The sequence below is a fragment of the Oreochromis niloticus genome, linkage group LG14 (assembly GCF_001858045.2).
Source record: "Oreochromis niloticus isolate F11D_XX linkage group LG14, O_niloticus_UMD_NMBU, whole genome shotgun sequence".
NCBI classification, from domain to species: Eukaryota; Metazoa; Chordata; class Actinopteri; order Cichliformes; family Cichlidae; genus Oreochromis; species Oreochromis niloticus.
This window is the reverse complement of record NC_031979.2, coordinates 8427063-8449268: the sequence shown is the minus strand read 5'-3', so window position 1 is coordinate 8449268 and position 22206 is coordinate 8427063. Positions and strand designations below refer to the sequence as shown.

Below are 22206 nucleotides of genomic sequence, written 5' to 3'. Positions count from 1 at the left end.
TCACATGCTCTGTTGCCAAGGTAGATCTACCTGAGCATCGGCAAGGAAATAGTATACTAATCTAATCTTCATTAATGATAAAACAGAATACAAAACTGTAGTCACACCACTATGCTGGAAAACACAGGACATTTTTGTAAATTACTGTAGTGTTCTATGAATACTGCTAAGTACTGCAGATGGAAATGCCTTTGAGAAAACCCCCCCAGCAAGCTAGTGTGTGCTGATTAAATTTAACACCTTACTTTTTCCATTGGCAAACGGAAAAATGTCTGAAAACGTAAAAGTCAATTCATTAATTTGCTTATGTATTTATACTGCTTTCATTTAATATGGTTATGTGTTATGACCTTGATTTTCATGTGTGTGTGATGAAATTTTGAGTGTTTGTAAGGCAAAGATACGTTTTAAGGTTTGCCGTCCAACAGGCCACCAAGACCAAAATCATTGTTTGTCAATGGTAAATGGCCTGTATTTATATAGCGCTTTTTTTTATGGTCCCTAAGGACCCCAAAGCGCTTTACATATCCAGTCATTCACCCATTCACACACACATTCATACACTGGTCATGGCAAGCTACGTTGTAGCCACAGCCACCCTGGGGCGCACTGACAGAGGCGAGACTGCCGGACACTGGCGCCACCGGGCCCTCTGACCACCACCAGTAGGCAACGGGTGAAGTGTCTTGCCCAAGGACACAACGACCGAGACTGTCCGAGCCGGGGCTCGAACCGGTAACCTTCCGATTACAAGGCGAACTCCCAACTCTTGAGCCACGATCGCCCCGTGGCTTGAAAGTAGTAGCAAAATCGTGGCAAAGTTCATGTCTTGCCAGATATCAAGGTAGACGAGAAAATCAATTTAGCAAGCTGCAAAGGTGAATAGTCAGTTTTCCATGTTAGAGAACCGCAAAATGTTACGGTAGTAAACCGCTACGGAGCCCTGATGCCATCTGACTCGAGAGCAAAGGTCCGGTAACTATTATCACTGGTCTCTGTATTAGAAATTCATCTTCTCCTGAGATGACAGACCCAGCAATGTCAGTCACAATCGGCTTTGTGATGCCCTGTAACAGCTGGAAGAGTGTGTGTATCTGATTAAATGTGTGTCTGTGTGCACGCACATGTGCATGAAAAGGTGTCCTTAGCCCGGGTGAGCTGACAGAATTGGTGCTCAGTGCAGTCGCTGGTGGTACAGGTCTCGGTATTTTAGTTTAGTTAGTTTAGAGTGTCTGTCATGTGATTATATATGTGTGTGTGTGTGTGTATGTAGTGAGGTGGGTGGCCATGCAGGATAAAGGTCTGTCAGCAGGGGAGAGGGCAGCCCCCTCACTCCTTCTGTCGCTGGCCTGAAGCACCGGAACATCCCCCTGGGTGTGTGTGTGTGAGAGTGTGTGGGTCTCAGGGTTCCTGTATGAGGCTGGATCCAACCTGGTGCCAGATGACCTGCTGTGAACTACGAGCTATTGATAAACCTTGGCAAAGGAACAGACAGACTGTGAGAGGGAGTGTGCGACAAGTGTCCATCCATATTTGATGTGACAGGATTAAATCTGTCCGTGCTGTTGGTTGGATTTGGGTTAACAACTGGTTCACTTAAGACACACAGGAGAAATAAAGAGTTGAACCTTTCAGAGAAAAAGAAGAAATAAAGAGAAGCAGGATAAAGGGTGGAGATGGGGGAGAATTTTTAGTACTAGTGCAAGAAAAAAAATCTGCAATATTGTGTCTGTTTTATTGCTGAACATCATTAAGAGGTTATATACCTAATTACTGTCTCCAAAGTGACCTACATGACTTTTTTGTGACCCTCTGAAAAGTACTTTTTTCTGGGTCCAAGCCTTAACTGCCTCAGCTGAGGCACTTGTCCTTTCAACATGCTGCAGTACTGTGTCCCTTCTTTTTCTGAAGCGCCACGGCTCCCAAAAACTACTCAGTTCTTATTCTACCCCTCTACAGCTTTTTATTAGCACTCATCTGCAGCCCGCCTTTAAGCTAAGCTTTTAAAAACTCACGGTGTACACCACAGCCCTCAGGCTCTCAGTGTCCCAGACACCAATATTTTAATGCTTCAGAAAAGATGAATCACTGTCTGCCCAACTATGAAATCAGTATAGAGATTAATCTTAGGATTATGAGTCTTTAGTAAAAAAATGTAATTCAAAATACAGCAATATTAAAATGACTAATCTCTATAAACAGATATCTGCATATGAATATGCAAAGTTTTTTGTGGGATCTGTTTGTAATCCACACAGTTACATCTGACCAAGTTTTGGATGCATGCAGGTAAACACTTCATGTAGAAAAGGCAAAACATTTACTGAAATGCAAACCAGAATCACTGGTTATTGTCAGACGACAACACAGCTTTTTTTATTAGCTTTTAAAAATATATGTGGTTGTATAAACTATAGCTGGTGTGTGGAACAGGAAATCAGCAGGATGTTCACTGACTAGACTACAAAACCCCAAAACAGCAATGTATTGAGGGCTCCCAGATTGTTAAACATGTCTTTTTTCCACTATGGTACCTCTATGGCAGACCCTTAATGCCTAAGTTTACTAAAAACTCAACCCTCAAGGCCTTTACACACTGGACACGTAACATCTTTGCACATATTGCACCTATTCCTGATGCTAGTGTTCACACCAAGCGCCTAAATTCTAATTTGCGGCATTTATTTTTTTGACCAAGCCCAATTTTTCTGATCCGAATCAACAGATGTGGCAAATCAAACCACTGCATTTTGCAACAAGTGCACTCTTAGCTCAAAATATGCATCGGTACTGAATATACAAATAGTAAAATAATACGATTTTACCTCAGACAGTGAGATAAGACTCTGCCCCGGCCAAACGGGTCTCTGAAATGATTCCTCTGACTCCTCAGATGTGGCCCCAGCTCTGCCAACAAGAGCTCAAACTGTCCCACTGACATCCTAAAGCGGCCATGATGCAGCTTCAGCATTGTCTTCTTTTAGGATGCTAACAGCTAGCTGTCAATGTATATTATTTTATGTTATGCTATCTAGCCAGCATGTAGCTGAAACAAACTCAGAGTCATTTTTTTATTTCCCGTCTCTAGTTAGTTTTTCCTTTGTGATAATGGATGAGGTCATTTTCAGTTGCTCTCTATCAAATGTGACACTTGAAAGGCATTTTTGAAAGACAGTTCAAATGAATGCAACCATCCAGCTCCTCTAGGACCGCTCATGTCGGGAAATTCAATTTGTAGTGGAGGCACAGCAAGAAGATAACCTTGTTCCACTGCTCTCCATTTGAAGTCAAAAAGCAATTCAGATCGATTATCAGGGTCAGTGAGGGACAAATCTGAGGTGAAACAGACGACACCAGATGGAGCTGACTGGTCAGTGTGTGAGGGACAAAAACTGATGGATAACATAAAGAAACGAGCGGGTTGGGGATGTAACTAATAGAAACTGAGTGGCAGCGGCGATGCAGGGTTGACAGTGGAGGTAGTGCTGTGACTTGAAAACAAAAGCCGAGCTAAGCACTGAAACAACAGGTATCTAAGGAGACCAAAGGTGAAAGTCTGAAAAAGATTAGCAGGTTAGCCGTATCAATGAGCCTTACATCACAACCTGAAACAGCTAATGGACTCCTCAGCCTGCAGAGACAGAGCTCAGAGCTTTCTCTTTGACTTAATATCACTGGGGATTTCATAAACTGGAACTGTAGCATTAATAGTCGAGACTATGTATCCATATTTTAAAATAGTTACTGTATCTTATTTCTAAAACAACCCACTTCCTTTATCTTCTCACCTTAAAATGCAATAACTGCGGAGCCCGAGCCCCCCTTTCCCACCCACACACACAAACACTTAAAAGCAGGGCCAGTATATTCTGGATTTGAAAATCTGAATTACTTCTAAACAACTTCAACACTGGATAATTTGCTGCGCCTTGCTGGCATAATTTGCTCTTTCAGTGAACTCTTCTTTGGACTTTTTGCATAAAGTGAACTCGCATCGAGCTCTTTGAGGCACCTAAGCCCCGCTCTGACTGGTGCGACAAATACGTTCCCCTGCTCGGCTGAAACACGCTGTTCTTTAGTTGACTTAGCTTCTAGTCTGCACACTTCTTTCTCTTCATCTCCCTTCATTTTCTGCCCCTTGCCTGTTGCCGTGGTAACTAGCAGAGGGAAGTTGAGTGGAGGGGAGATTGAAGGGAGAGAGGGAAGATAGGGGTGTGTGTGTGTGTGTTTGCTGGGTTTATGGGTAAAGGAACCACTGCTGCGCTTCCTCCTCCCTCTTCTTCTTCTTCTTTTTTTTTTTTTATCTCCACTGCCACATCTTCCGATCTACAATCCTGTGTTCCTTATTGATCCCTCGAGCCACTTATTTTCTGTCCTTTCCCTCCTCTTCCTCAATATCCGCCTCAATATGAGCTTAAGAGAGCCTCAGCTCTCTCATGATCGCATTCATCCACAGTTAATGAATTTTGTGATGTTTTTCCACTATATTAACATCTCAATCTTTCTCCCTGTCTAATACAACACACTCAAAAATGCCTTTCCACAAACATCATAACACAGAGATCTACATTTGTTCATCTGCTATGCCTCATTATTATCTGAAACTCAGCTCCAGCTCTAGCGCATAATGAAAAACAACTCCCACATCACCTCGATTTCTATCATTTTTCAGCAAAGTTTAATTGGAAAAGACTGACATTAAAGATAGATTAAAGAGATCATTTCTAATACCACAGAGGTTGCACTGTGAATTGCATTTTAATTTCTCTGAATGTTGAATAGTGTTGATTACCAGGGCAGCAGCAGCAGCAGCATTGCGTGTGTTTGTGTCCATGTATGTCTGCATACATATGGAGAGACAGATGGAACAAGATTTCTCCAGTCACATGCCAGAGCTATAATTTTTTCATGCTATTGTACATGTTCAATTTCTTTTACAATTAACTGCATGCCCGTAATGAGAGCTTTCAAAACATACAACCACCCCTTTAGCGCTAGAGCTCTATTGTCTGATAATGAGAAAGAGAAAAAAAAGATGGCGGGTCAGGGACTCGCAGTTGCTGAAGGAGAGGAGGCGTTTTGGAGTTGGTGTAATGTTTTTGCATAATCACCAATAAATTAGTCAAAAGGAACAACAAACACTGTCTGCTGGGAACCGAGGGTGTGAGTGTGCTGAGAAACGTGTCCGTAATATCGTTCAAGCATATTTATAAATTACCCGGTGTATAAATATGCTCACTGGCTAGACACTCGGTGATAAGGCAACACAAAATTCATGTAAATGAAGCTGATTTCAACTTTTTTGTAAAAATCTTTGCTTCATTTTAATTGTGCATGTTATTGTGAATCTGCACATTTCTCCACATGAGATAAGAAGGAAGTTTATTCTGTGGAATTTCATTTTTTTTCTTTTTTTTGTGGGAATCACCTGTGAAACAAGGCTTTACATAGAAAACTACAGACAAAATTTTAAGATTATTCCGGATTATTCCTCATAGGGGGCCGATGACTAGTGTTGTGGTGCAAGGGAGATAAATGGGGGCCCAAAGCTGCATGAAGAGTGAATAAAACGAAGAAAAGAAAGAATAATGCTCTGAAAAGGAGAGGGAAAAAAACAGGTGGGGCTTGCTCTGTGCGGTACGATAATCTAAAGCTATTCGATGGCATTAACAAAAAACCCCTAATGCAAGAATCCTCCCTTGGCCCAGCCACAGATTACAGAACTGGGTTTGCGTGTGGAAGCTATTATATAATTCATTCTCTACGATGAGATTTTCCTCCATTGCTGGTTTTCTTTACTAACCCCTCTCTATCTCTCGCACGCCGTCACACTACTGGCACATACCTCTTTTAATTTAAGTTGAAGATGTCTGAGCCACACTGGGTTTTTGGTGACTTTATAATCTTTTTATCCCTGTCTGGAACTCATTCATCTTCAACAGAAAGCTGATGTCTTCTGTTAGCATTCACTCAACAGTTTCCCGTCCTCGTTTGGACGTTCCTCTGCTACAGTATATGTGTGTTTGTGTGCGCACAATTACTGCTATACACTCTCCACCATTGTATTGTGAATTCCCTGCTTACTAAGCTCCTTAATGGAATCACTACAAGGGCAAAAACACTTTTTTTGTTGTTGTTTTTTTTGCATCTATTCCTTTCCCCCTCGCTCCACCATTCCTCTCTCCCTGCTGCTGATCACAGGTGAAAGGATTGGCAGTAAGTCTTTTATTTTTCATTTCGGAAGCCATCACTGGTGACCTGTCGTTTTGATAGGAGTTACATGTGAGCTGCATGCCGCTGGACTCTGGAAAGGATTAACTCTGCCCTTCAACTCCACATCTGCGCCACGCAAGACTGGCGAAGCCACTGTGCGATTGGTAGATTACTGTTCACACAGCCAAATGCCATCTAATGATTATCTGGCAGGATCTCAGGTGCAGCACCATGGGTCTCCCCCTGGATTCACAGTCTAGTCCCAACAGTGTCCAGATAAACAAATCCTCTAACTGATATGATAAATCTGAGAAAGCTTTGTACTTTACCTTTTACATACCGAGTTGATGAAATGCTGTAACTATTTTGTTTCACAAAAGTTAGATTTTACTGCTAAATAGAAACTGATTTGATAAAAGGATCAGCAATGAACTAATAGTGATGTATTATAGTAACACTGACTGTGTCTAAAAGATGTATATAGCCACCATCGCATCATCTGATGGTTTTGGAATATGCATTCTGGGATCATAATCGGACAGGAGGGTTGAGTGCTAAGCAAGTACTAGTAAACTGCATTCTTAAAGTGTAAGGCTGCCACACGCAGACACAAATCTGGTAATTAGTGCAGACTAATAAAAAAATACTAAAATTTTACTTGCAAAATGAAGAACTGTACCACACAGGAAGCCCCATTATTTGTCAGGCAATTCTATGAAAACGCTCCAAACACAATACAGGGGAGAGATCCAGTTTGGTGACTGTCATTATCAGAGATGAGACCTAACAGAGCAAACAGGTACAGCTCCCTGTGTCAGACACCTGTTATAAAGTATATATACACAATGTTTTTAGCTTAAAAAAATCTTTTGATGAAGGAGCAGCACCTAGGAGCCTCAAGTCTTGCCCCTTTTTAGTGGCTTGCATTATGTAATATATGCAATATTACCAACACATTTAAATTAATGCAAACACAATTACGAAAATAACACTAACATGTAAAATTGGGAAGTGTATCATTCACTACTGCTGTCTAAAATACACCCAAAACACTCCAACTGTCTGTTGTGAAGTTCTTTTTCAAGAATGAGCTTCTCTTCATTCATCATACTGTAATGCCTGTTAGCACTAAATCCATGGCTATTTTTATATGTCAAAATCTAATGACTCGCACATGCACAAAACCCATAAGTCCATGATAAATGTAATGAGGTCAGGCTTTGATGAGCCAGTGAATGGCGTGTCCTCTGGGTTCATGTGAAGCAACAACAGCGATTATCATTTATGACACTTTCATTAATCTAAACATTGGTGATTGGTGAGAGCACATCTTACACAGAATTCAAACCTTGTATTTATGGGATTGAACTGTAAGGCAACAATTGATCAACACACTAACAATATTGCTGAGCCTGTCTGCGGTGCACGATCTCGTTTTAGACAAGTATAGTCGCAGAATACAGTGCCAGACAGCCATCGGCTCATAGAGCGTGCAAAAAGCTTGCTATCTAAAGTGCTTGCTCGGTCTAAGATCTGAAAAATAAATGAAGGATGCCTAAAGTAAGAACAGAACAAAGAAAAAGATGTTGGCAAGAAAGGAAACAGACCGGTAGAGGGGAATATAAGAATCCAGTCTACCTAATATGTGTGTCTAACATAATGGAGGCACACAGACTCACAAAGTGTACAGATATGCCAAGTCATCACATGCAAGCAAACCCATTTCAGGAGCAATAATCTCTGTCTCACCATACCACACACAGGAATAGCACCTAATCTGCAAACAAAGTTCACCTCCTTTTCACCTGTTGCTATGGAACTAAAAGGAGAGAGGGTGTATTGTTAACAAGAAAGCCAACAACACAGAGATGGTGCTTGGATATTACCAAGATTAATCACATTTCCAACTTAAGTGAGTCTAAACTGTGGTTGCTATGCTAGCTGGGCCTAAAGATGCAAAAAAAAAAGAAAGACTAAATTTAGATGTGGATATGTCATCACTGCTTCCCCTCTTCACAAAACACACATACTCTGTTTGTAAGATACAGGTAGCAGGTTGACTTATGAGGACTGACGAGTAGCGTTAGCAATGCTCTGCACATAAATGTTTTTCTTCTGGAGTGTTTACTCTGGCTGATAAATGACATTTGGAGCACTCTTCTTCTCTGGTTCTTATCCGGAGGAACAGTGACTTAACAGTGACACAATGCCTCTCTCTCTCTCGTTAATACAGGTTTTCTCTTTTCTCTTCAGCTTTCTTCCTTAAACCCCCTGATTTGATTTCAATGTCAAGTCACCTCTCTTAACTTTGTACCCTTTATTAAGTTGTTTCTAGTGCCTTTCGGTCTTTATAGCTTTGTTTTCCTTATAATGAGTCAGCCATTGACAGTTCTGAACCCTTCAGTTCAATTCAGTCATATTTATATATCGCCAATTCAAAATAACAGTCCTCTTAAGGCACTTTATACTGTAAGGCAAAGGCCCTACAATATTAGAAGGTAACACCAATAATCACACAACCCCTATGAGCAAGCACTTGGTGAGAGTGAGAAGGAAAAACTCCCTTTTAAGAGGAAGAAACCTCAGAGAGAAGAAGGCTCAGGGAGGGGCAGCCATCTGCCACGACTGGTTCAGGTTGAGGGGAGGAAGATATGACAAAAGACACACTATGGGAGAAAGAGTTTTTTCCATAACTAATGATTAAATATAGTAGTGGTGTATAAACACAAAGAGTGAAAAGAGATGGTTGAATTGTTCAATCATCATGAGAAGCAGCATGGGAAGATTTATCATAAAGGAAGGCTTTAAGGTTAACCTTAAAAGTAAATAGAGTGCCTGTATCCCAAATCCAGACTGGGAGCTGGTTCCATAGTAGAGAGCCCTGATAGCTAACCCTCATCATGAAAATAGTTGAAGACCAGAAAATAAATGTAGCTACGTTCTTCTTATCAGTTTCCTCATATCAGGGTGAAATGGTACAGCAAAATGTATCCATGCACCTAACACATGAGTAAAGAGAAACATGATGGTACCAGTCAGTCACAATAGCTCTGTGAGCTGCCATCTGTTTTCTCTCTAATGTTACTTTGACTTCCTGCTAGCATTTTGTTCAAAGGACTGGACATAATTTCATTAAAAAAATAACTTCTGTTGGAGGGAATGAGGTTACCATAACCCAGCTAGAGATGCTGATGTATTTTAGGGAGAGGGCATCCCCTCATCCCCTCATCACCTTTCTGATAGGGAGGTTTTCTTGTAGATGAACACAACTGGTGAGATGAAATGCACAGTATTGTTATTCAGTGCATTCTCCAAAGGAAAATACTGTATTAACCCCATTTATCTCTATATTGTTTGTCTTTTAGGATCTTGCTGACTGTCGTTGTCATCTTCCGTATTCTGATTGTGGCCATCGTCGGAGAGACGGTGTACGAGGATGAGCAGACCATGTTCATCTGTAATACTTTACAGCCGGGCTGCAACCAAGCTTGCTATGACAAAGCCTTCCCCATTTCGCACATCCGCTACTGGGTCTTCCAGATCATACTGGTGTGCACACCCAGCCTCTGCTTTATCACCTACTCTGTCCATCAGTCAGCCAAGCAGAGAGACCGGCGCTACTCTTTTCTCTATCCAATAATGGAGAGGGACTACGGCGGAAGGGATGGGGCTCGGAAGCTCCGCAACATAAATGGAATTCTAGTTCAGCACGGAGGGGATAGTGGAGGAGGGAAGGAAGAACCTGACTGTCTGGAGGTGAAGGAGATCCCCAATGCCCCACGGGGCCTCACGCATGGAAAGAGCTCCAAGGTTCGCCGGCAAGAAGGGATCTCCCGCTTTTACATCATTCAGGTGGTGTTCAGAAACGCCCTAGAGATTGGCTTCTTAGCGGGCCAGTACTTCCTTTACGGCTTCAGCGTGCCTGGGATTTTCGAGTGTGACCGCTACCCGTGTCTCAAGGAGGTGGAGTGCTACGTTTCCCGGCCCACAGAAAAAACGGTTTTCCTGGTCTTCATGTTTGCCGTGAGCGGCATTTGCGTGGTGCTCAATCTGGCTGAGCTCAATCATCTCGGCTGGCGCAAGATCAAGGCTGCCATCAGGGGGGTCCAGGCCCGCAGGAAGTCTATCTGTGAAATCAGGAAGAAGGACATGGCACATCTGTCTCAGCCACCCAACCTGGGACGCACACAGTCCAGCGAATCGGCCTACGTCTGACGATAAAGGGAGACAACAGAGGGGGAGCGGGATGAATGTGCAACAGAGAGAATGAACGAATTCTGATTTTAATTTAATGAAGATGGTGTGGAGGTCAAACAAGATGACCTCTCCTCTATGACGGAATGAAACAGAATGTAAAAAAAAGAAAGGACCAAACCTCAGGCTCTGCAGCGCTGAAAGTCAGCAGAGGCTTGAAAAGGAAGAAAATTAGAGAGCATCAAAGAGAACAATAAATTTCGTTTTGCAAACATACATAATAAAGACATGCTGATCGCATAAGGAGATAGTCCAACTGCCATTTTATACTTCTGTCTTTTTTAACTAACGACCTTCTCTGCTTCTCGTTTCTTATGCGGAGAATTAAATCCTCACGGGGCTGATCTAGAGACGAGAGTAAGAGGGGAAGAGGGAGGAAAACAGATGAGAGGCTGTTTTGTGTTCTCTGGGGATATTCGAAGGCGACATGGTTGTTTGATGCATCCCATGGTGCTTTTCTTCTGGACTGTGTCAGCCTCAGTGAAAAAAAAATGGGAGGGGGGCAGGATAGGGGATGGGACAGGGAGGATGAGCAGCAGCAACATTATTAAAAAGAGGAACGGAAGAACTGTCAAAGCCGTGACAGACTCTGGGGAATGAAGGCAAGTTTGAGAGTGAGGGAGAGCAGGAGGGAGACGTCACGCTTTGGGAAAACATATGAACCAAGGAAGAGGGGGGGGGGAAGACAGAACGTTCTTCTTTTGCTTCCTCTCTTTGCCTGCCTGAGATTTTGAGGTAGACCGACGCCAAGAGAGAAAGCGCTGCCTCCCAACAGCATGTCATGCCTCTGCTGGAACACCGTTACAAGCCAAAACCAAGAGAGCAAGACTGACGATGTTTATGTTTTGTCTCTTGGCAAAAGTTGATTTTAACACAAACACAGTGAGTACAATAAACACTCCCCCCCCTCTTCTCCTTCTCTGCCCTATCCCTTACTCTTGCTCTGCTCCACTGTACAGACCTGTACAGCTGTACAAACCCAAGGGGTTTTTCGAACGACAGCAGTGACCTTCGCTGCTCTCCTGCTGCGTAAACATCTGAGAGGAACTAATGAACAAACGGATGATCGGCCAGACAGCGTCAGTCTCTGCTAAAGCACAAACTCCGCTCCCTCCAGCTTTTTCGTGTGCTAAGAGACGAAACAAAAAGACAAGAGCGAAAGATAACGAAAGAGCTTGAGAAGAGATCGCTTTACTACAACTTTAAACAGATTTTATAAAACACATCACAATGAATAATGATTTTTCTTCTTTTGAGAAAGCGATGGTGCCATCCTTGAGATATTTAATTATTACTGAAACGTTACATAGAGTATATCATGGTAATATTATTTATCCATTTAGAGTATATCCAAATAGATTTATTTATCTTTATGGGGCGGGTTGGGAAATCTTGTTGCTGTACTTTTTATGTATAAACTGTCTGTCTTTTCTTTTCATTTTAGTTGAGTTTGAAGCATTTGTCACTGTAGGTCCTGATTAATGACATGCACGGTGTAGGAAGGGGAGAGATTTGTGATTTTTGATATAAAAAATGCTTTGAGGATGTGCAGCTGATTTTTTCAAAATTCTTTTGCAGCTCTTTAGAGAAACACTTATTGTTACTTATCTGCATTTAAAAAGCAGTTACACCTTTATGTGTTTTATAGAGCCTTGGTTTTCTTCAAAAATCAGCTCCGCAGCTTCAGGTAATTAAGGCCTATGAGCCATTAGACAAAGGCATGTTTACACAATGCGGTGTTTCTTGAATGATCAAGCTGTGTAACTGATCGTAGTTGCTCTCTAGGGACAGTTGTAGGTTGTTTGTTTTTTTAATTTCAGTGGCTTTCGTTTTGCATTTCTTTCCTTACTGGATTTCAGCATGCATGCATGGTGAGAGAAAAGAGAACGATGTGCAAGAAACAGAAAAAGATAAAGATGACAGAGAGTGTTGCACCTTGATTATTGCAGACGAGTGAAAGAGTGGCAGACTGAAGGAAGTCACGCTGGGAAAAAGATTGTATTTCTGGACACATACAGACATGCACGAGTTTATGATGCAAAAGATGGAGGGAACACACTGTGTGCCTACTGAACCAGATATAGAGACAGTTGGGTATACTTTAGTTCCACCAGCATGATTTCCTCCTGTAACTCTGCGGGGAGGAGGCCCAGGTGACTGAGACATGGGCACAAGTATATAGCAAACTCACAATTTGTCTTTTTAAGTCTTTTTGCAGAGGCCAAAATCAGTTTACAGGTAATTGTTACAGACCAACACTCTGTGTTTTAGCCATTTAGGAGTATCAAGTGAGCTTTTGCAAACTGATCAACCCTATGCAGCTCTATAGTGCAGCGGCTTTTCTTTGAGACATTTGGACTTTGGTTCTAAAAGGGGCCATCCTTGCACTAATGCAACTTTCTCACTTTGCTTATATGATCCTTTAAATACATACCAAATGGCAGATAGGCTGTAAGAAACACACAGCTACATGCATTCATCCCCATCCAGTAAATGAGAGAAGAGAAGATGGCAGAATAACTTACAGCCAAAAAAGCTCTGTTTTTATGTCCTGGTGACAACTGAAATCAGAGGTGATTGACATAAACCCTCAAATAAGGCATTAAAAGATGGCTGCAAAGTGAAGACATGCTTCATATTACATACATATGACCCATGGGCCAGAACGGGTAAAGACTCCAATCCGGCCATACTGCACAGCTTTGGAAATGGTGAAGGAAGGCATAGATTTTGGACTTTTAACAGCATTTTATTTATTAGTTTTACAGCTTTACCTTCATGGGCCCTTCATGCTACAAGAAAGTATTTCAGTAATGCATAAAAAATTAAATTACAGAAAAGAAACAAGAAACAAGAAACTTGTGACTTGGATAAACCTTCAGAATTGTAATTATAAGAGAGTTAATGAGTTACAGCTACTGACACATTTATTTCTTACAATTTAACCCCAAAGAGTCGCACTGATAGATTTCTTTAATTTATTACAGCAACATTTCTTAATCTTGTGTATTTTCTACAAAGCTAGCATTTAACTTATATTTCATGTTAAGTCATAAAAACCATGCAGAGGACATATAAATGATCACGGATCATTTTAAAAAGAAAAATCAGTGCCACAAAATGATACTGAAGCTATAGTGGAAATACTCTGGATATGACATGATGCTAAGTAATGGCCCTAGATCTGCAGTTGGCCTTTGAGCTTAAGCAGCAGCTGATGTAGCAGATGAAAAGCCCCCAACTCTCTATTTTTACATTCACTCTTACTTTCATTATCTCTGTGATTCTTACAGGTGATTATCCCCAGATTTAGTCTCTTCTGAGGATGCCGATGGGACTCGGTGAAATCAGCAAAGTTTACTACGTGGACTAGGAGGGACAAATGTGCTGACAGGCCATGCCAGAATGCCTAAGGGTTGAGCAACCGCTTGGCCTTCACTTACTGTGAGCGTGTACTTCTAGTGAAAGCTTAAATGCTGACCTTGAGCTTAAAAGCCAAGCCAATGTCCTGTACTATATGCAGCTCCGGCTGAAGAGTCACTGCACAGTACAGCGCTGATCTAATCCCTGCAGAGCACAGGTCAGTGCTGGTGTGAGGACTATTTTTACTGAATGGCGTGCATGCATGTTCAACATACACTCATTCTGCTACGAAAACAAGCAAATGCGAAAGTAGGAAGAGGAGTTTGAGCTCAGTTTAGAGCTCTTGGATTCTGTCGTTATGTCTGGTTTCATTCAGGTCAGAAACACAAACATGCACGCAGTGTGAGGATGTGGAAGGCCATAAACGTGTCCTGGTTTTCTTCGGTTTACATTTATCCAGAGTTCATTAGCGACTTGCAGCCAGTCAGTGGGTCCATCACGTTCCAAAAGTAAAAGCAGGCCTCAGTTCTTCCAGCAGTCCACTACTCTCCACCGTCTGCTTTTCTATTTGTCAATGTGAAATGAATTATGCAATTTATTTTTTGGTTTTTTATTTGCTTCTCTTTTTGACTTGTGGGTTCATTTTGTTGTCTGTTGCTCTTTTCGTGCAGTGACATATCAAAAAAAAAGAAAGATGTTTTTTCTATGTAACGGAACAAAAAAAACCTATATGTGTAAAATCAAGGGTAGAGTTCTGAAATATAAGACTAGCAGAAAATATGTTATATTTCCTCCCTTGCCAAAGTGATATGCAAAATTGAATTATTTTTCAAAGATGTTTTATTTTAAATGCATGTGTAATTGCTAGAGTAAGCATGTTTCTATGTTTTCTTCAACAGAATCTTAAAAGAAAGGCTTTTTAAAGTCCAAAATATGAAATGAAGCTATTTCGTCTCGATGCCAAGTGTGTATATAATTTACCCAGTTTTCAGACACTACAGAGCCAGGCAGAGTATACCAACTCAGTGATGTTAAAACTACCTATTACATTTTAGCCATTTGAATTTCCAAAAGGCTAGAAAAACCACTGCATACGGTAAATCTTCTAGTTCAAGAAATTTGCACATAGATATATACCTTTATAATTAGTTGAGCTTTGTAAGCCAGTCGCTCAAATGTTGTACTGTAAAAACCACAGGTTACACAGGAATATGAACGTACAGGTAAAAGACTGGCACCATTTAGATGTCAGATGTCAGAACATTCCAGGGTTTAGCCTCCAGCACAATGTGTAACTGACCTACAGTTTCCAGTGTTTTAGTGTTCGATGATTGAATCCTCAGTGAAGCTCCCTACGGACAACCTATTCAGGAAAGAAAACTGGTGATCTTTTACACCAGTCTCTTTTTTAGTACAAATACACAAAAGATTGCTTTTATAAAAAACAGTATGCATGTCAGCATACCTTCCATTTTCAATCTAACCTTGTACTGTAAAGCCCAACATTGAAAATTGTCCTCAAGCCTGATTGTTTACCTGTTGGTGCTACTGAGGTTGGATTTCAGATACATTGCCACATTCCCTAATGTCCAGCACACTACTGCCCACATATGTACCACAGATCAGTGCAGGTCTCCTTAAAAAAAATCAAGCCGTTTCTTGACTGTTACTAACAGATGGCCACGTGTGCAAAAGCATACAGCCTGATGACATCATTTCCCTAACTCTCCACTTTACAATGCAGAGAAGTAGCAAACAAATTGATTCCTCAGGAAACGCAGCCTGTAAATGAGCTGTTTCATTCATTCACTCACACAGAGCTCATTGAACTTCTACATAACTCTTTATTCTGCTGCCAGAAAGACCTTAAATTAACTTAATCACATTATGTAGCCAATTTTAAGGGCTAGTAGTGGCCTCTGAGCAAGTTTTGAAAAATGCCCCTCTCATACATTCAAGGGCTTCTTACTACAAATTGAAAAGCCATAGAAAAGAGAAAAGAAAATTCAAACTAGGCATGGACAATGTGCACTCATGGGCCAAGATTAATATAGTATGGTCAGTTAGGCATTAAAATCATTTTTGCATTTAAATTGAAAATTAGACAACTTGTGTCAAACGAAAAGCTTTTTACTCAGTTTAATTAAATGAAATGAAAGTTATAAAACTCCTTTACCAGATGTTCCGCTTCATTTTATTGTGAAACAAAATGTTCCCTCTTCCTCCTCTGAGCTCTGGGTGATGCTGGTGCTGCCACCCTACAAGGTGCATAACACCCATTTCAGGTTTCAGGAATGCACCTCTCAGTTATAATTACTTCATCTAATTCGACTGAGTGGTAGATCCAGGCAGGATGGAATTTAACCAGTGCTGCCACCACCTACAGCAGTGGTCACAGTGCCATTGATGTGATATTACTACCTGGATAGCTTCAGGTTGTAACATTTAGTGGAAAAAAGGAGGTGCAGGACAAGTGGAACATACATCAGTTCCAGCCCCTTATTTTCCATCCTCCTGATTAAGACCAGCATTTCATGAGCTCAGACCACGCTGTGTCTTTAAACAGATGTTACAGTAAGAGGGATGAAACCAGAATTGTTGTGTTTTAGGGGAATGGGGGAGCAATGCCAAGCATGGCCAATATTTGGCATCCATTAGTGGTGATCAATATTTAAAGGATAATATAGAGAATATAGTTAGAAAAATTTAGCCCTAGGCAATCATCATTTGTAAGCTTAACCTTTGCAGTCATCTGTGACATCTCCAGATGTAAAAAACATGGACTGAACACATGAACAATGGACTACACGCTGAAACACGCTCACACTTGTAACCGTGATCGGAGAACCTGTCGTTTCTGACTGCTGATTTTACAATGTACGTGACGGACCTTCGTTGAAGGTTCACTGTATATTTCTGACTGGTGTACTGTATGTAAAGACTGAATAAAACCTTGAATGTTACATCGAGCCTGAACTGGGATCCAGCCTGCTGATTTATGACCTATAAGCGAGTGTATTCGTCCATTTGTGTGTTACAGATCGGGTCGTTTTCTGAACGATGTGGTGTGTGTGTATAGAAAACGTGAGTGGGTGGATATGTGACCACGTGGGAATGAAGAGATTTAGGGGGGGAAGCTTTCTGTGGTGTGAAGGAAACTGAACAAAGGTGGCCACAATTCATATTTATACAGGTCTATTTATAGCAGACAGAAAACAATATTTGAAAAGAGCTGCGTGCAGCACAGCTGGCTGGTGTAATGATATTTCTGAACTCAATAGGTGACAGCAGGATTAAAACCTGATTTTATGATGAAAGGACAGGGTGCGTGTATGTGTGCGTTTGTGCGGTGCTTTTTTCACACTACATGCAACAGAGTGCATCCAAAAAATACAATGCCTGCATGTATGTAGCATGTTTCTGTGTGTGTGTGTGTGAGAGAGCCTATTTGTGTGTGTGCATGTGTGACCAACCCCCATCCACCTTCCTCAGCAAGGTCACATGGTGGCTGTGCTGGACTGGGATTGAAGGCTTGTTGCCACGGCGATAAGCCAGCCGGTAATATCTCTAAGCACAGCCAGGATTAATCTGCCGACAGATGGCTGGCTGCTCAGCACCACTTCCTGAAACACAGACATACACAGAATTCATATTCACCATCATCATCCTCGGCATTATTGTCCTCTTATCCCTTCATATCACCTTTGCTTCCGCTGGGACGCCGCCATATACATCATCAATTTCTTCCACTAAAATCAACATCGAAGCCATCCACCTTTACTGCATCGACTGTAAGACCAGGGTTACGAGTTTTCATCATCACCATCATTTCTCCTCATCTACATTATGATGAGGAGCCGTTATAAATTACTGTTTCTATCACATGAATGACCATGGCCATTATCTGAAACTGCCTTCATCTCAAGGGATCAATACATGGGGTATAAGTTAAATCACCTTGTGTGCCTCTCTATTCATCACCATGGCCTCATGAAAATGGAAGCAGGACCTTAGTTCACAGTTCAGAGATTTGACATGTCATGCACACAGCTTCAGAGAACACTGTAGAGCAGATGTAAGCAGTGAACCTCACAGTGAAGGTTTGGGGTTTAAACCTTTTGGTTTGGTGGGGACACTTTCTCTGGAGAATTTGTGTGTTCTCCATGTGGAATCAGTTCAGCATCACGTAGCAAAAGTTGGGGGAATTTATTTGTAAAGACAGTCATAGCAGTATTGCCTGCTGCATCTGGGAAAGCCGGTTTATCTGCAACACCCTGCAAGAAAGATGAATATGTAAGGCAACCTGAAAATGAATGGATGGCGAATACATAAATGCATGTCCATATAATAAAAAGTGTACCATATGCACATATGTGCAGACTAAACAAATTTCCTCCTTCAACACAAGTGTCAGGGAGATGAATCTTTTAACTCACCAAAGTAAGTAAAAATGCATTTGTGCATCTGCTGTCATCTGTTACATGCCTAATAATCCATGACTTCATTAGGCATGTGACAGGTGAGTGTAGACTCAGGCATATACTAAATAAGAGTTGCTGAACCTGACAAATAGCATGACTTCTTCCACCAAAGGCCACCCAGAAAGTCTCTGCCTTAGTTTTGGCCACTAAATTGTAGTATTTTATCCATCTATACTGATGTTAGCACTAATTACCAGGTATATATATGTGTGCAGTGTTAGCTGATATCTTTTCATCTCACCCAAATATGTAGCATGATTTGATATCCCTGTGCTGGTGTTGTTCCTTCATCCTCATAATAATGTTGACATAAACAAATGCATTTTTATTCTTTTTCCTCTACATTGCAAAGCTATGACATCACACGCCTGATCAGTTGCAATGTTGATCCTGGACAAACATTTTTGTGATGCAATACCAACACAGGGAGATTAGACAGACCAAAAATATGAGAGGGGTGGAATATGCTCTAACAGACCTAAACACCAGTGGGCAAATTACAGAACTTGAGGTGTACTTGCTTTTTTTTATCAGTAATTAGTGTAGTGAACTCTACACATATTTCATGGCCTCTCAGAAAAGCCTTTACAAACATCTGGGAGTGAAATAAATCATACTAGCCAAACCAGGTGTTTAACACACAGGACAATGTGAGATGGGGTCAATAGGGATAGCTGTGTGCTGCAGATTTATTTACAGTTTACAGGTTTTTTATGATTTATTTGCGCTTTTCTTTTTCCAGGATGGAATGATAGTACAACATACACCTTCAGTTTCTTAGGTTTCCTTATTGTTTTGTGTACTGGTGAATCCAAAGTGCTGTCAAACAAATCCATTCAGGCTCACAACGTGAAACTACCGGCTGTAGCCAATCATAATCACTAACGAGAACTTATCAGGCTTTGGCTTTGTCAAGTTAAAAGACAGTGTAGAACCTTTAGCACTATTAAAAACATCAAAACATTTAAGTGAATGTATGTATACATGTGAGTCTGCATGTTTACTTCTGACCATGTGTGGATCCAAGAAGTCCAAAATAAATTCAAATCCAGTTTTTTTTTTTAGAGTCAATAAAGATGTAAGATGTACAATTATTCCACCCTGGAAAAACAACAGTTCAAAGAAATCATTAAAAGCCCAAAATTACTATAACATTTATGATCATGATGCGTGTATCTTCTGTATGTATCACCAAAACGAGTAACCAGAACTATACCATGGACAAGTTGCCAGTCAATCAGAGGCTAAAAATTAAAAACATGTCATGTCCTTGAACTGAAGGGACAGCAAAGGGAGGGGATGCAAACTCCACACAGGAATACACACATATGTCAGCATTAAAGATTTTGTGTAGCCTTTATTTTTGGTCTATTTGACAAACAGAATTATGCTACTGACCAACAGCAGTGAACTGGTGCATCCAAAATAAATTAAGCTGTTAATGTGTACCCCCCCGTTTTGTCAAAAATGAAGCAACACTAACAGCTCTTTGCATTTTCTTATGTATTTTGACTTAATAGTCAATTCAATTTTTATTTGCATAGCCCAATATCACAAGTTTGCCTCTGGGGTCTTTACAATCTGTACAGCATATGACAACCTCTATTCTTAGACTCTTGATTCAAATAAGGAAAACTCTTGCAAATAACCCAGCACACACTTTTTTTCTTTTTCCCCAAGCTTTCAGCACTGAGTATTCCTAAGTCCTAAAAGTCCTATTCCTAAGTGATTTAAAAAAATGAAACACTGAACTATTTATAAAAATAATATGCGTAAACACATATAACAATTTGATAACATACACATTTGAACTAATGTGCTAATTCTTGACAACCAGTAGTTAATGAAGAGTGTTTCCTGACACAAAGAGCTAAAAGGTAACTGAAGCAGTTAGCCGAGAGCTGAATCAGTATGACAGAAATATGTAGCGGTCAGACTCAATAAGTATGTCTATTTATTTAAATGAAATCGTCTAACTTCTTTTTTAAACCAAGCCAGTCTCACCACAAAACTCTTGTCAACATGATTTGCCATGGCTGATGGCGAAGCAAGAAAACGGCAACATGAACACATGTGGACACACTAACAAAAAGTCTCGAAGAAAGCAATGAAAAAATGATGGGAATCACGGGGTACAAAAAAATAAAACAAGTCTGTCCGAATGATAGGAAAGAAGAAAGCTGATAAGCCATACTGGTAATGATAGATGTAGAACGGGAATGAAATGAAGATTTGAGGCAGGAAGAGAAACAAATGGCCTAGAGGAATGTTAAGAAGGGTGCGAGAAGATAGAGGAGTTGGGTAAGGCCAGAGAAAAGCCTGGAGGGGTAAGGAATGGAGGCTCAGGGTGAAGTGAAGCATAATGGAAGGAAGGAAGGAGGGAAGGAAGGAGGTGGTGAATGGAAAATTAACAAAGTTAGAAGACACAAGAAATTAAAAAGTGACAAAGAGAATGCTGTGTAGAATGCGTAAGGAAAGCAAGAAGGGGAGGTGGTGTAAGGCGAGGGCAGAGAGGTTTAAGAGTGCTGCTGCAGCCGCAGAGCTGGAGTAAGGGAACATGCGAACATGCTGGCTGTTCTGCCTGGCTGCCCCTGCTCTGTCTTCAGGGAGAGCAGCTGAGGAGGAGGGAAAGAAGGGGGTGAGGAAGAGAGGGACGAGGGTAAGCGATTGCTTTGAGACTGAATATAGGGAAAGATAAATAGGTTGCAGAAAGTGTTGATTTTTTTTGAGGGGCTAACAGGTGAAGAAATGGGTGATGAGGATGATAAAGCGGCAGTCATGCTGTTACAACAAAAGTGGCCTTCTGAGAGTTAACAGGGAGAGTGAGTGAAGTGAGAGAGACTTTAGGGGAAATGAGTGCTATGATAAGAGGGGAAGAAATGAAGAGAAGAGAAAAAGTTTCTTAAAAAAGGAGTTATGGGACCAGAGAATCAGGAGGCATTTAAACCAATAATGGACAGCGACACAATGAGTAAAAAGGACAGTAAGTCACAAGAGAAGAGGAATGAAGGAGGGTGGAAGAGGAAAAAGAAGAAGAAGAAAAAATAAGGAGAAGGAAAGGAATCGTGTCAGAGTGATTGTGAGACGGCGAGGCAGTAGCTCTGGGCAGGGTGAGAGGAAGTGATGCGTACGCTAACAGGAAGGAGCAGATCTCGGCGGCATGCGCCAATCAAACACCAGTCCTCCCAGGCGCCCTCTCTGACCGCCAGCACAAACATATACTACCAACACGTGCACACACACAAACAAATTACAAAGCATTGGAGCCGGTCCTGGGACCACTTTGCTTATACCTACTTGAACAGACATCTAACATGCATACACAAAAATTAGGACCGGCAGGAGCTTAATGAAGGGATCAACCACGAAGGCACACACAAGGTTCACCTGGCAAGCTCTCAGTGGCATGAGACAGTGTCCAGGCAACGTCTGACCATTTCATTAAGCACCAGCCAATGCATATTCTAACATGCTATGTATATGGAAAATACTGGAGCCATGACGTGAGATGTGCATCATACAGTAAGAAGCTTTAACTCAAGTGTACATCACACACTCACTCTCTCTGTCACACACACACACACACACACACACACACAAACTCCTCAAATAACAGCATTCAGACATTTCTAAGTAAAACCAATGCTAATACTGCAAAAGCATTCATAATTCTTCTTAATAAACCAGGCAAGTACTACAAGCGACATTTAATAAACATATCTAATAATTCATTATGCAGGCCCATCAGAGTGTTAAATCATGGAGGCCCCAAGCTCATTAAAGATGACTTTTTAAATAGTACTTATTTATATATTTATAATATTTAACAAACATATAATTATTTTGTAGCTTAACTGGAGGTTTTCAAGTTTAATGTAACAGGAAAAGTTGCAGA

At 41.1% G+C, this 22206-nt stretch overlaps 1 protein-coding gene and 1 long non-coding RNA gene across 2 annotated transcripts in view; one reads left to right on the top strand and one right to left on the bottom strand.

Moving 5' to 3' along the window:
- The window catches only part of gjd1b (gap junction protein delta 1b), a 33185-nt gene extending 16386 nt beyond the window's left edge, over positions 1-16799 (top strand). The window contains exon 2 of the mRNA XM_003449275.5: positions 9579-16799. Coding sequence (XP_003449323.1) covers positions 9579-10428 — 850 coding nt within the window. The 3' untranslated portion in view covers positions 10429-16799. The remainder of the gene's footprint in view (positions 1-9578) is intronic.
- LOC112842206 (uncharacterized) overlaps positions 1-22206 on the bottom strand; it is a 45639-nt gene that overhangs the window by 22786 nt on the left and 647 nt on the right. Inside the window, exon 2 of the long non-coding RNA XR_003213931.1 lies at positions 17304-17453. This is a non-coding gene — a long non-coding RNA (uncharacterized LOC112842206). The remainder of the gene's footprint in view (positions 1-17303; positions 17454-22206) is intronic.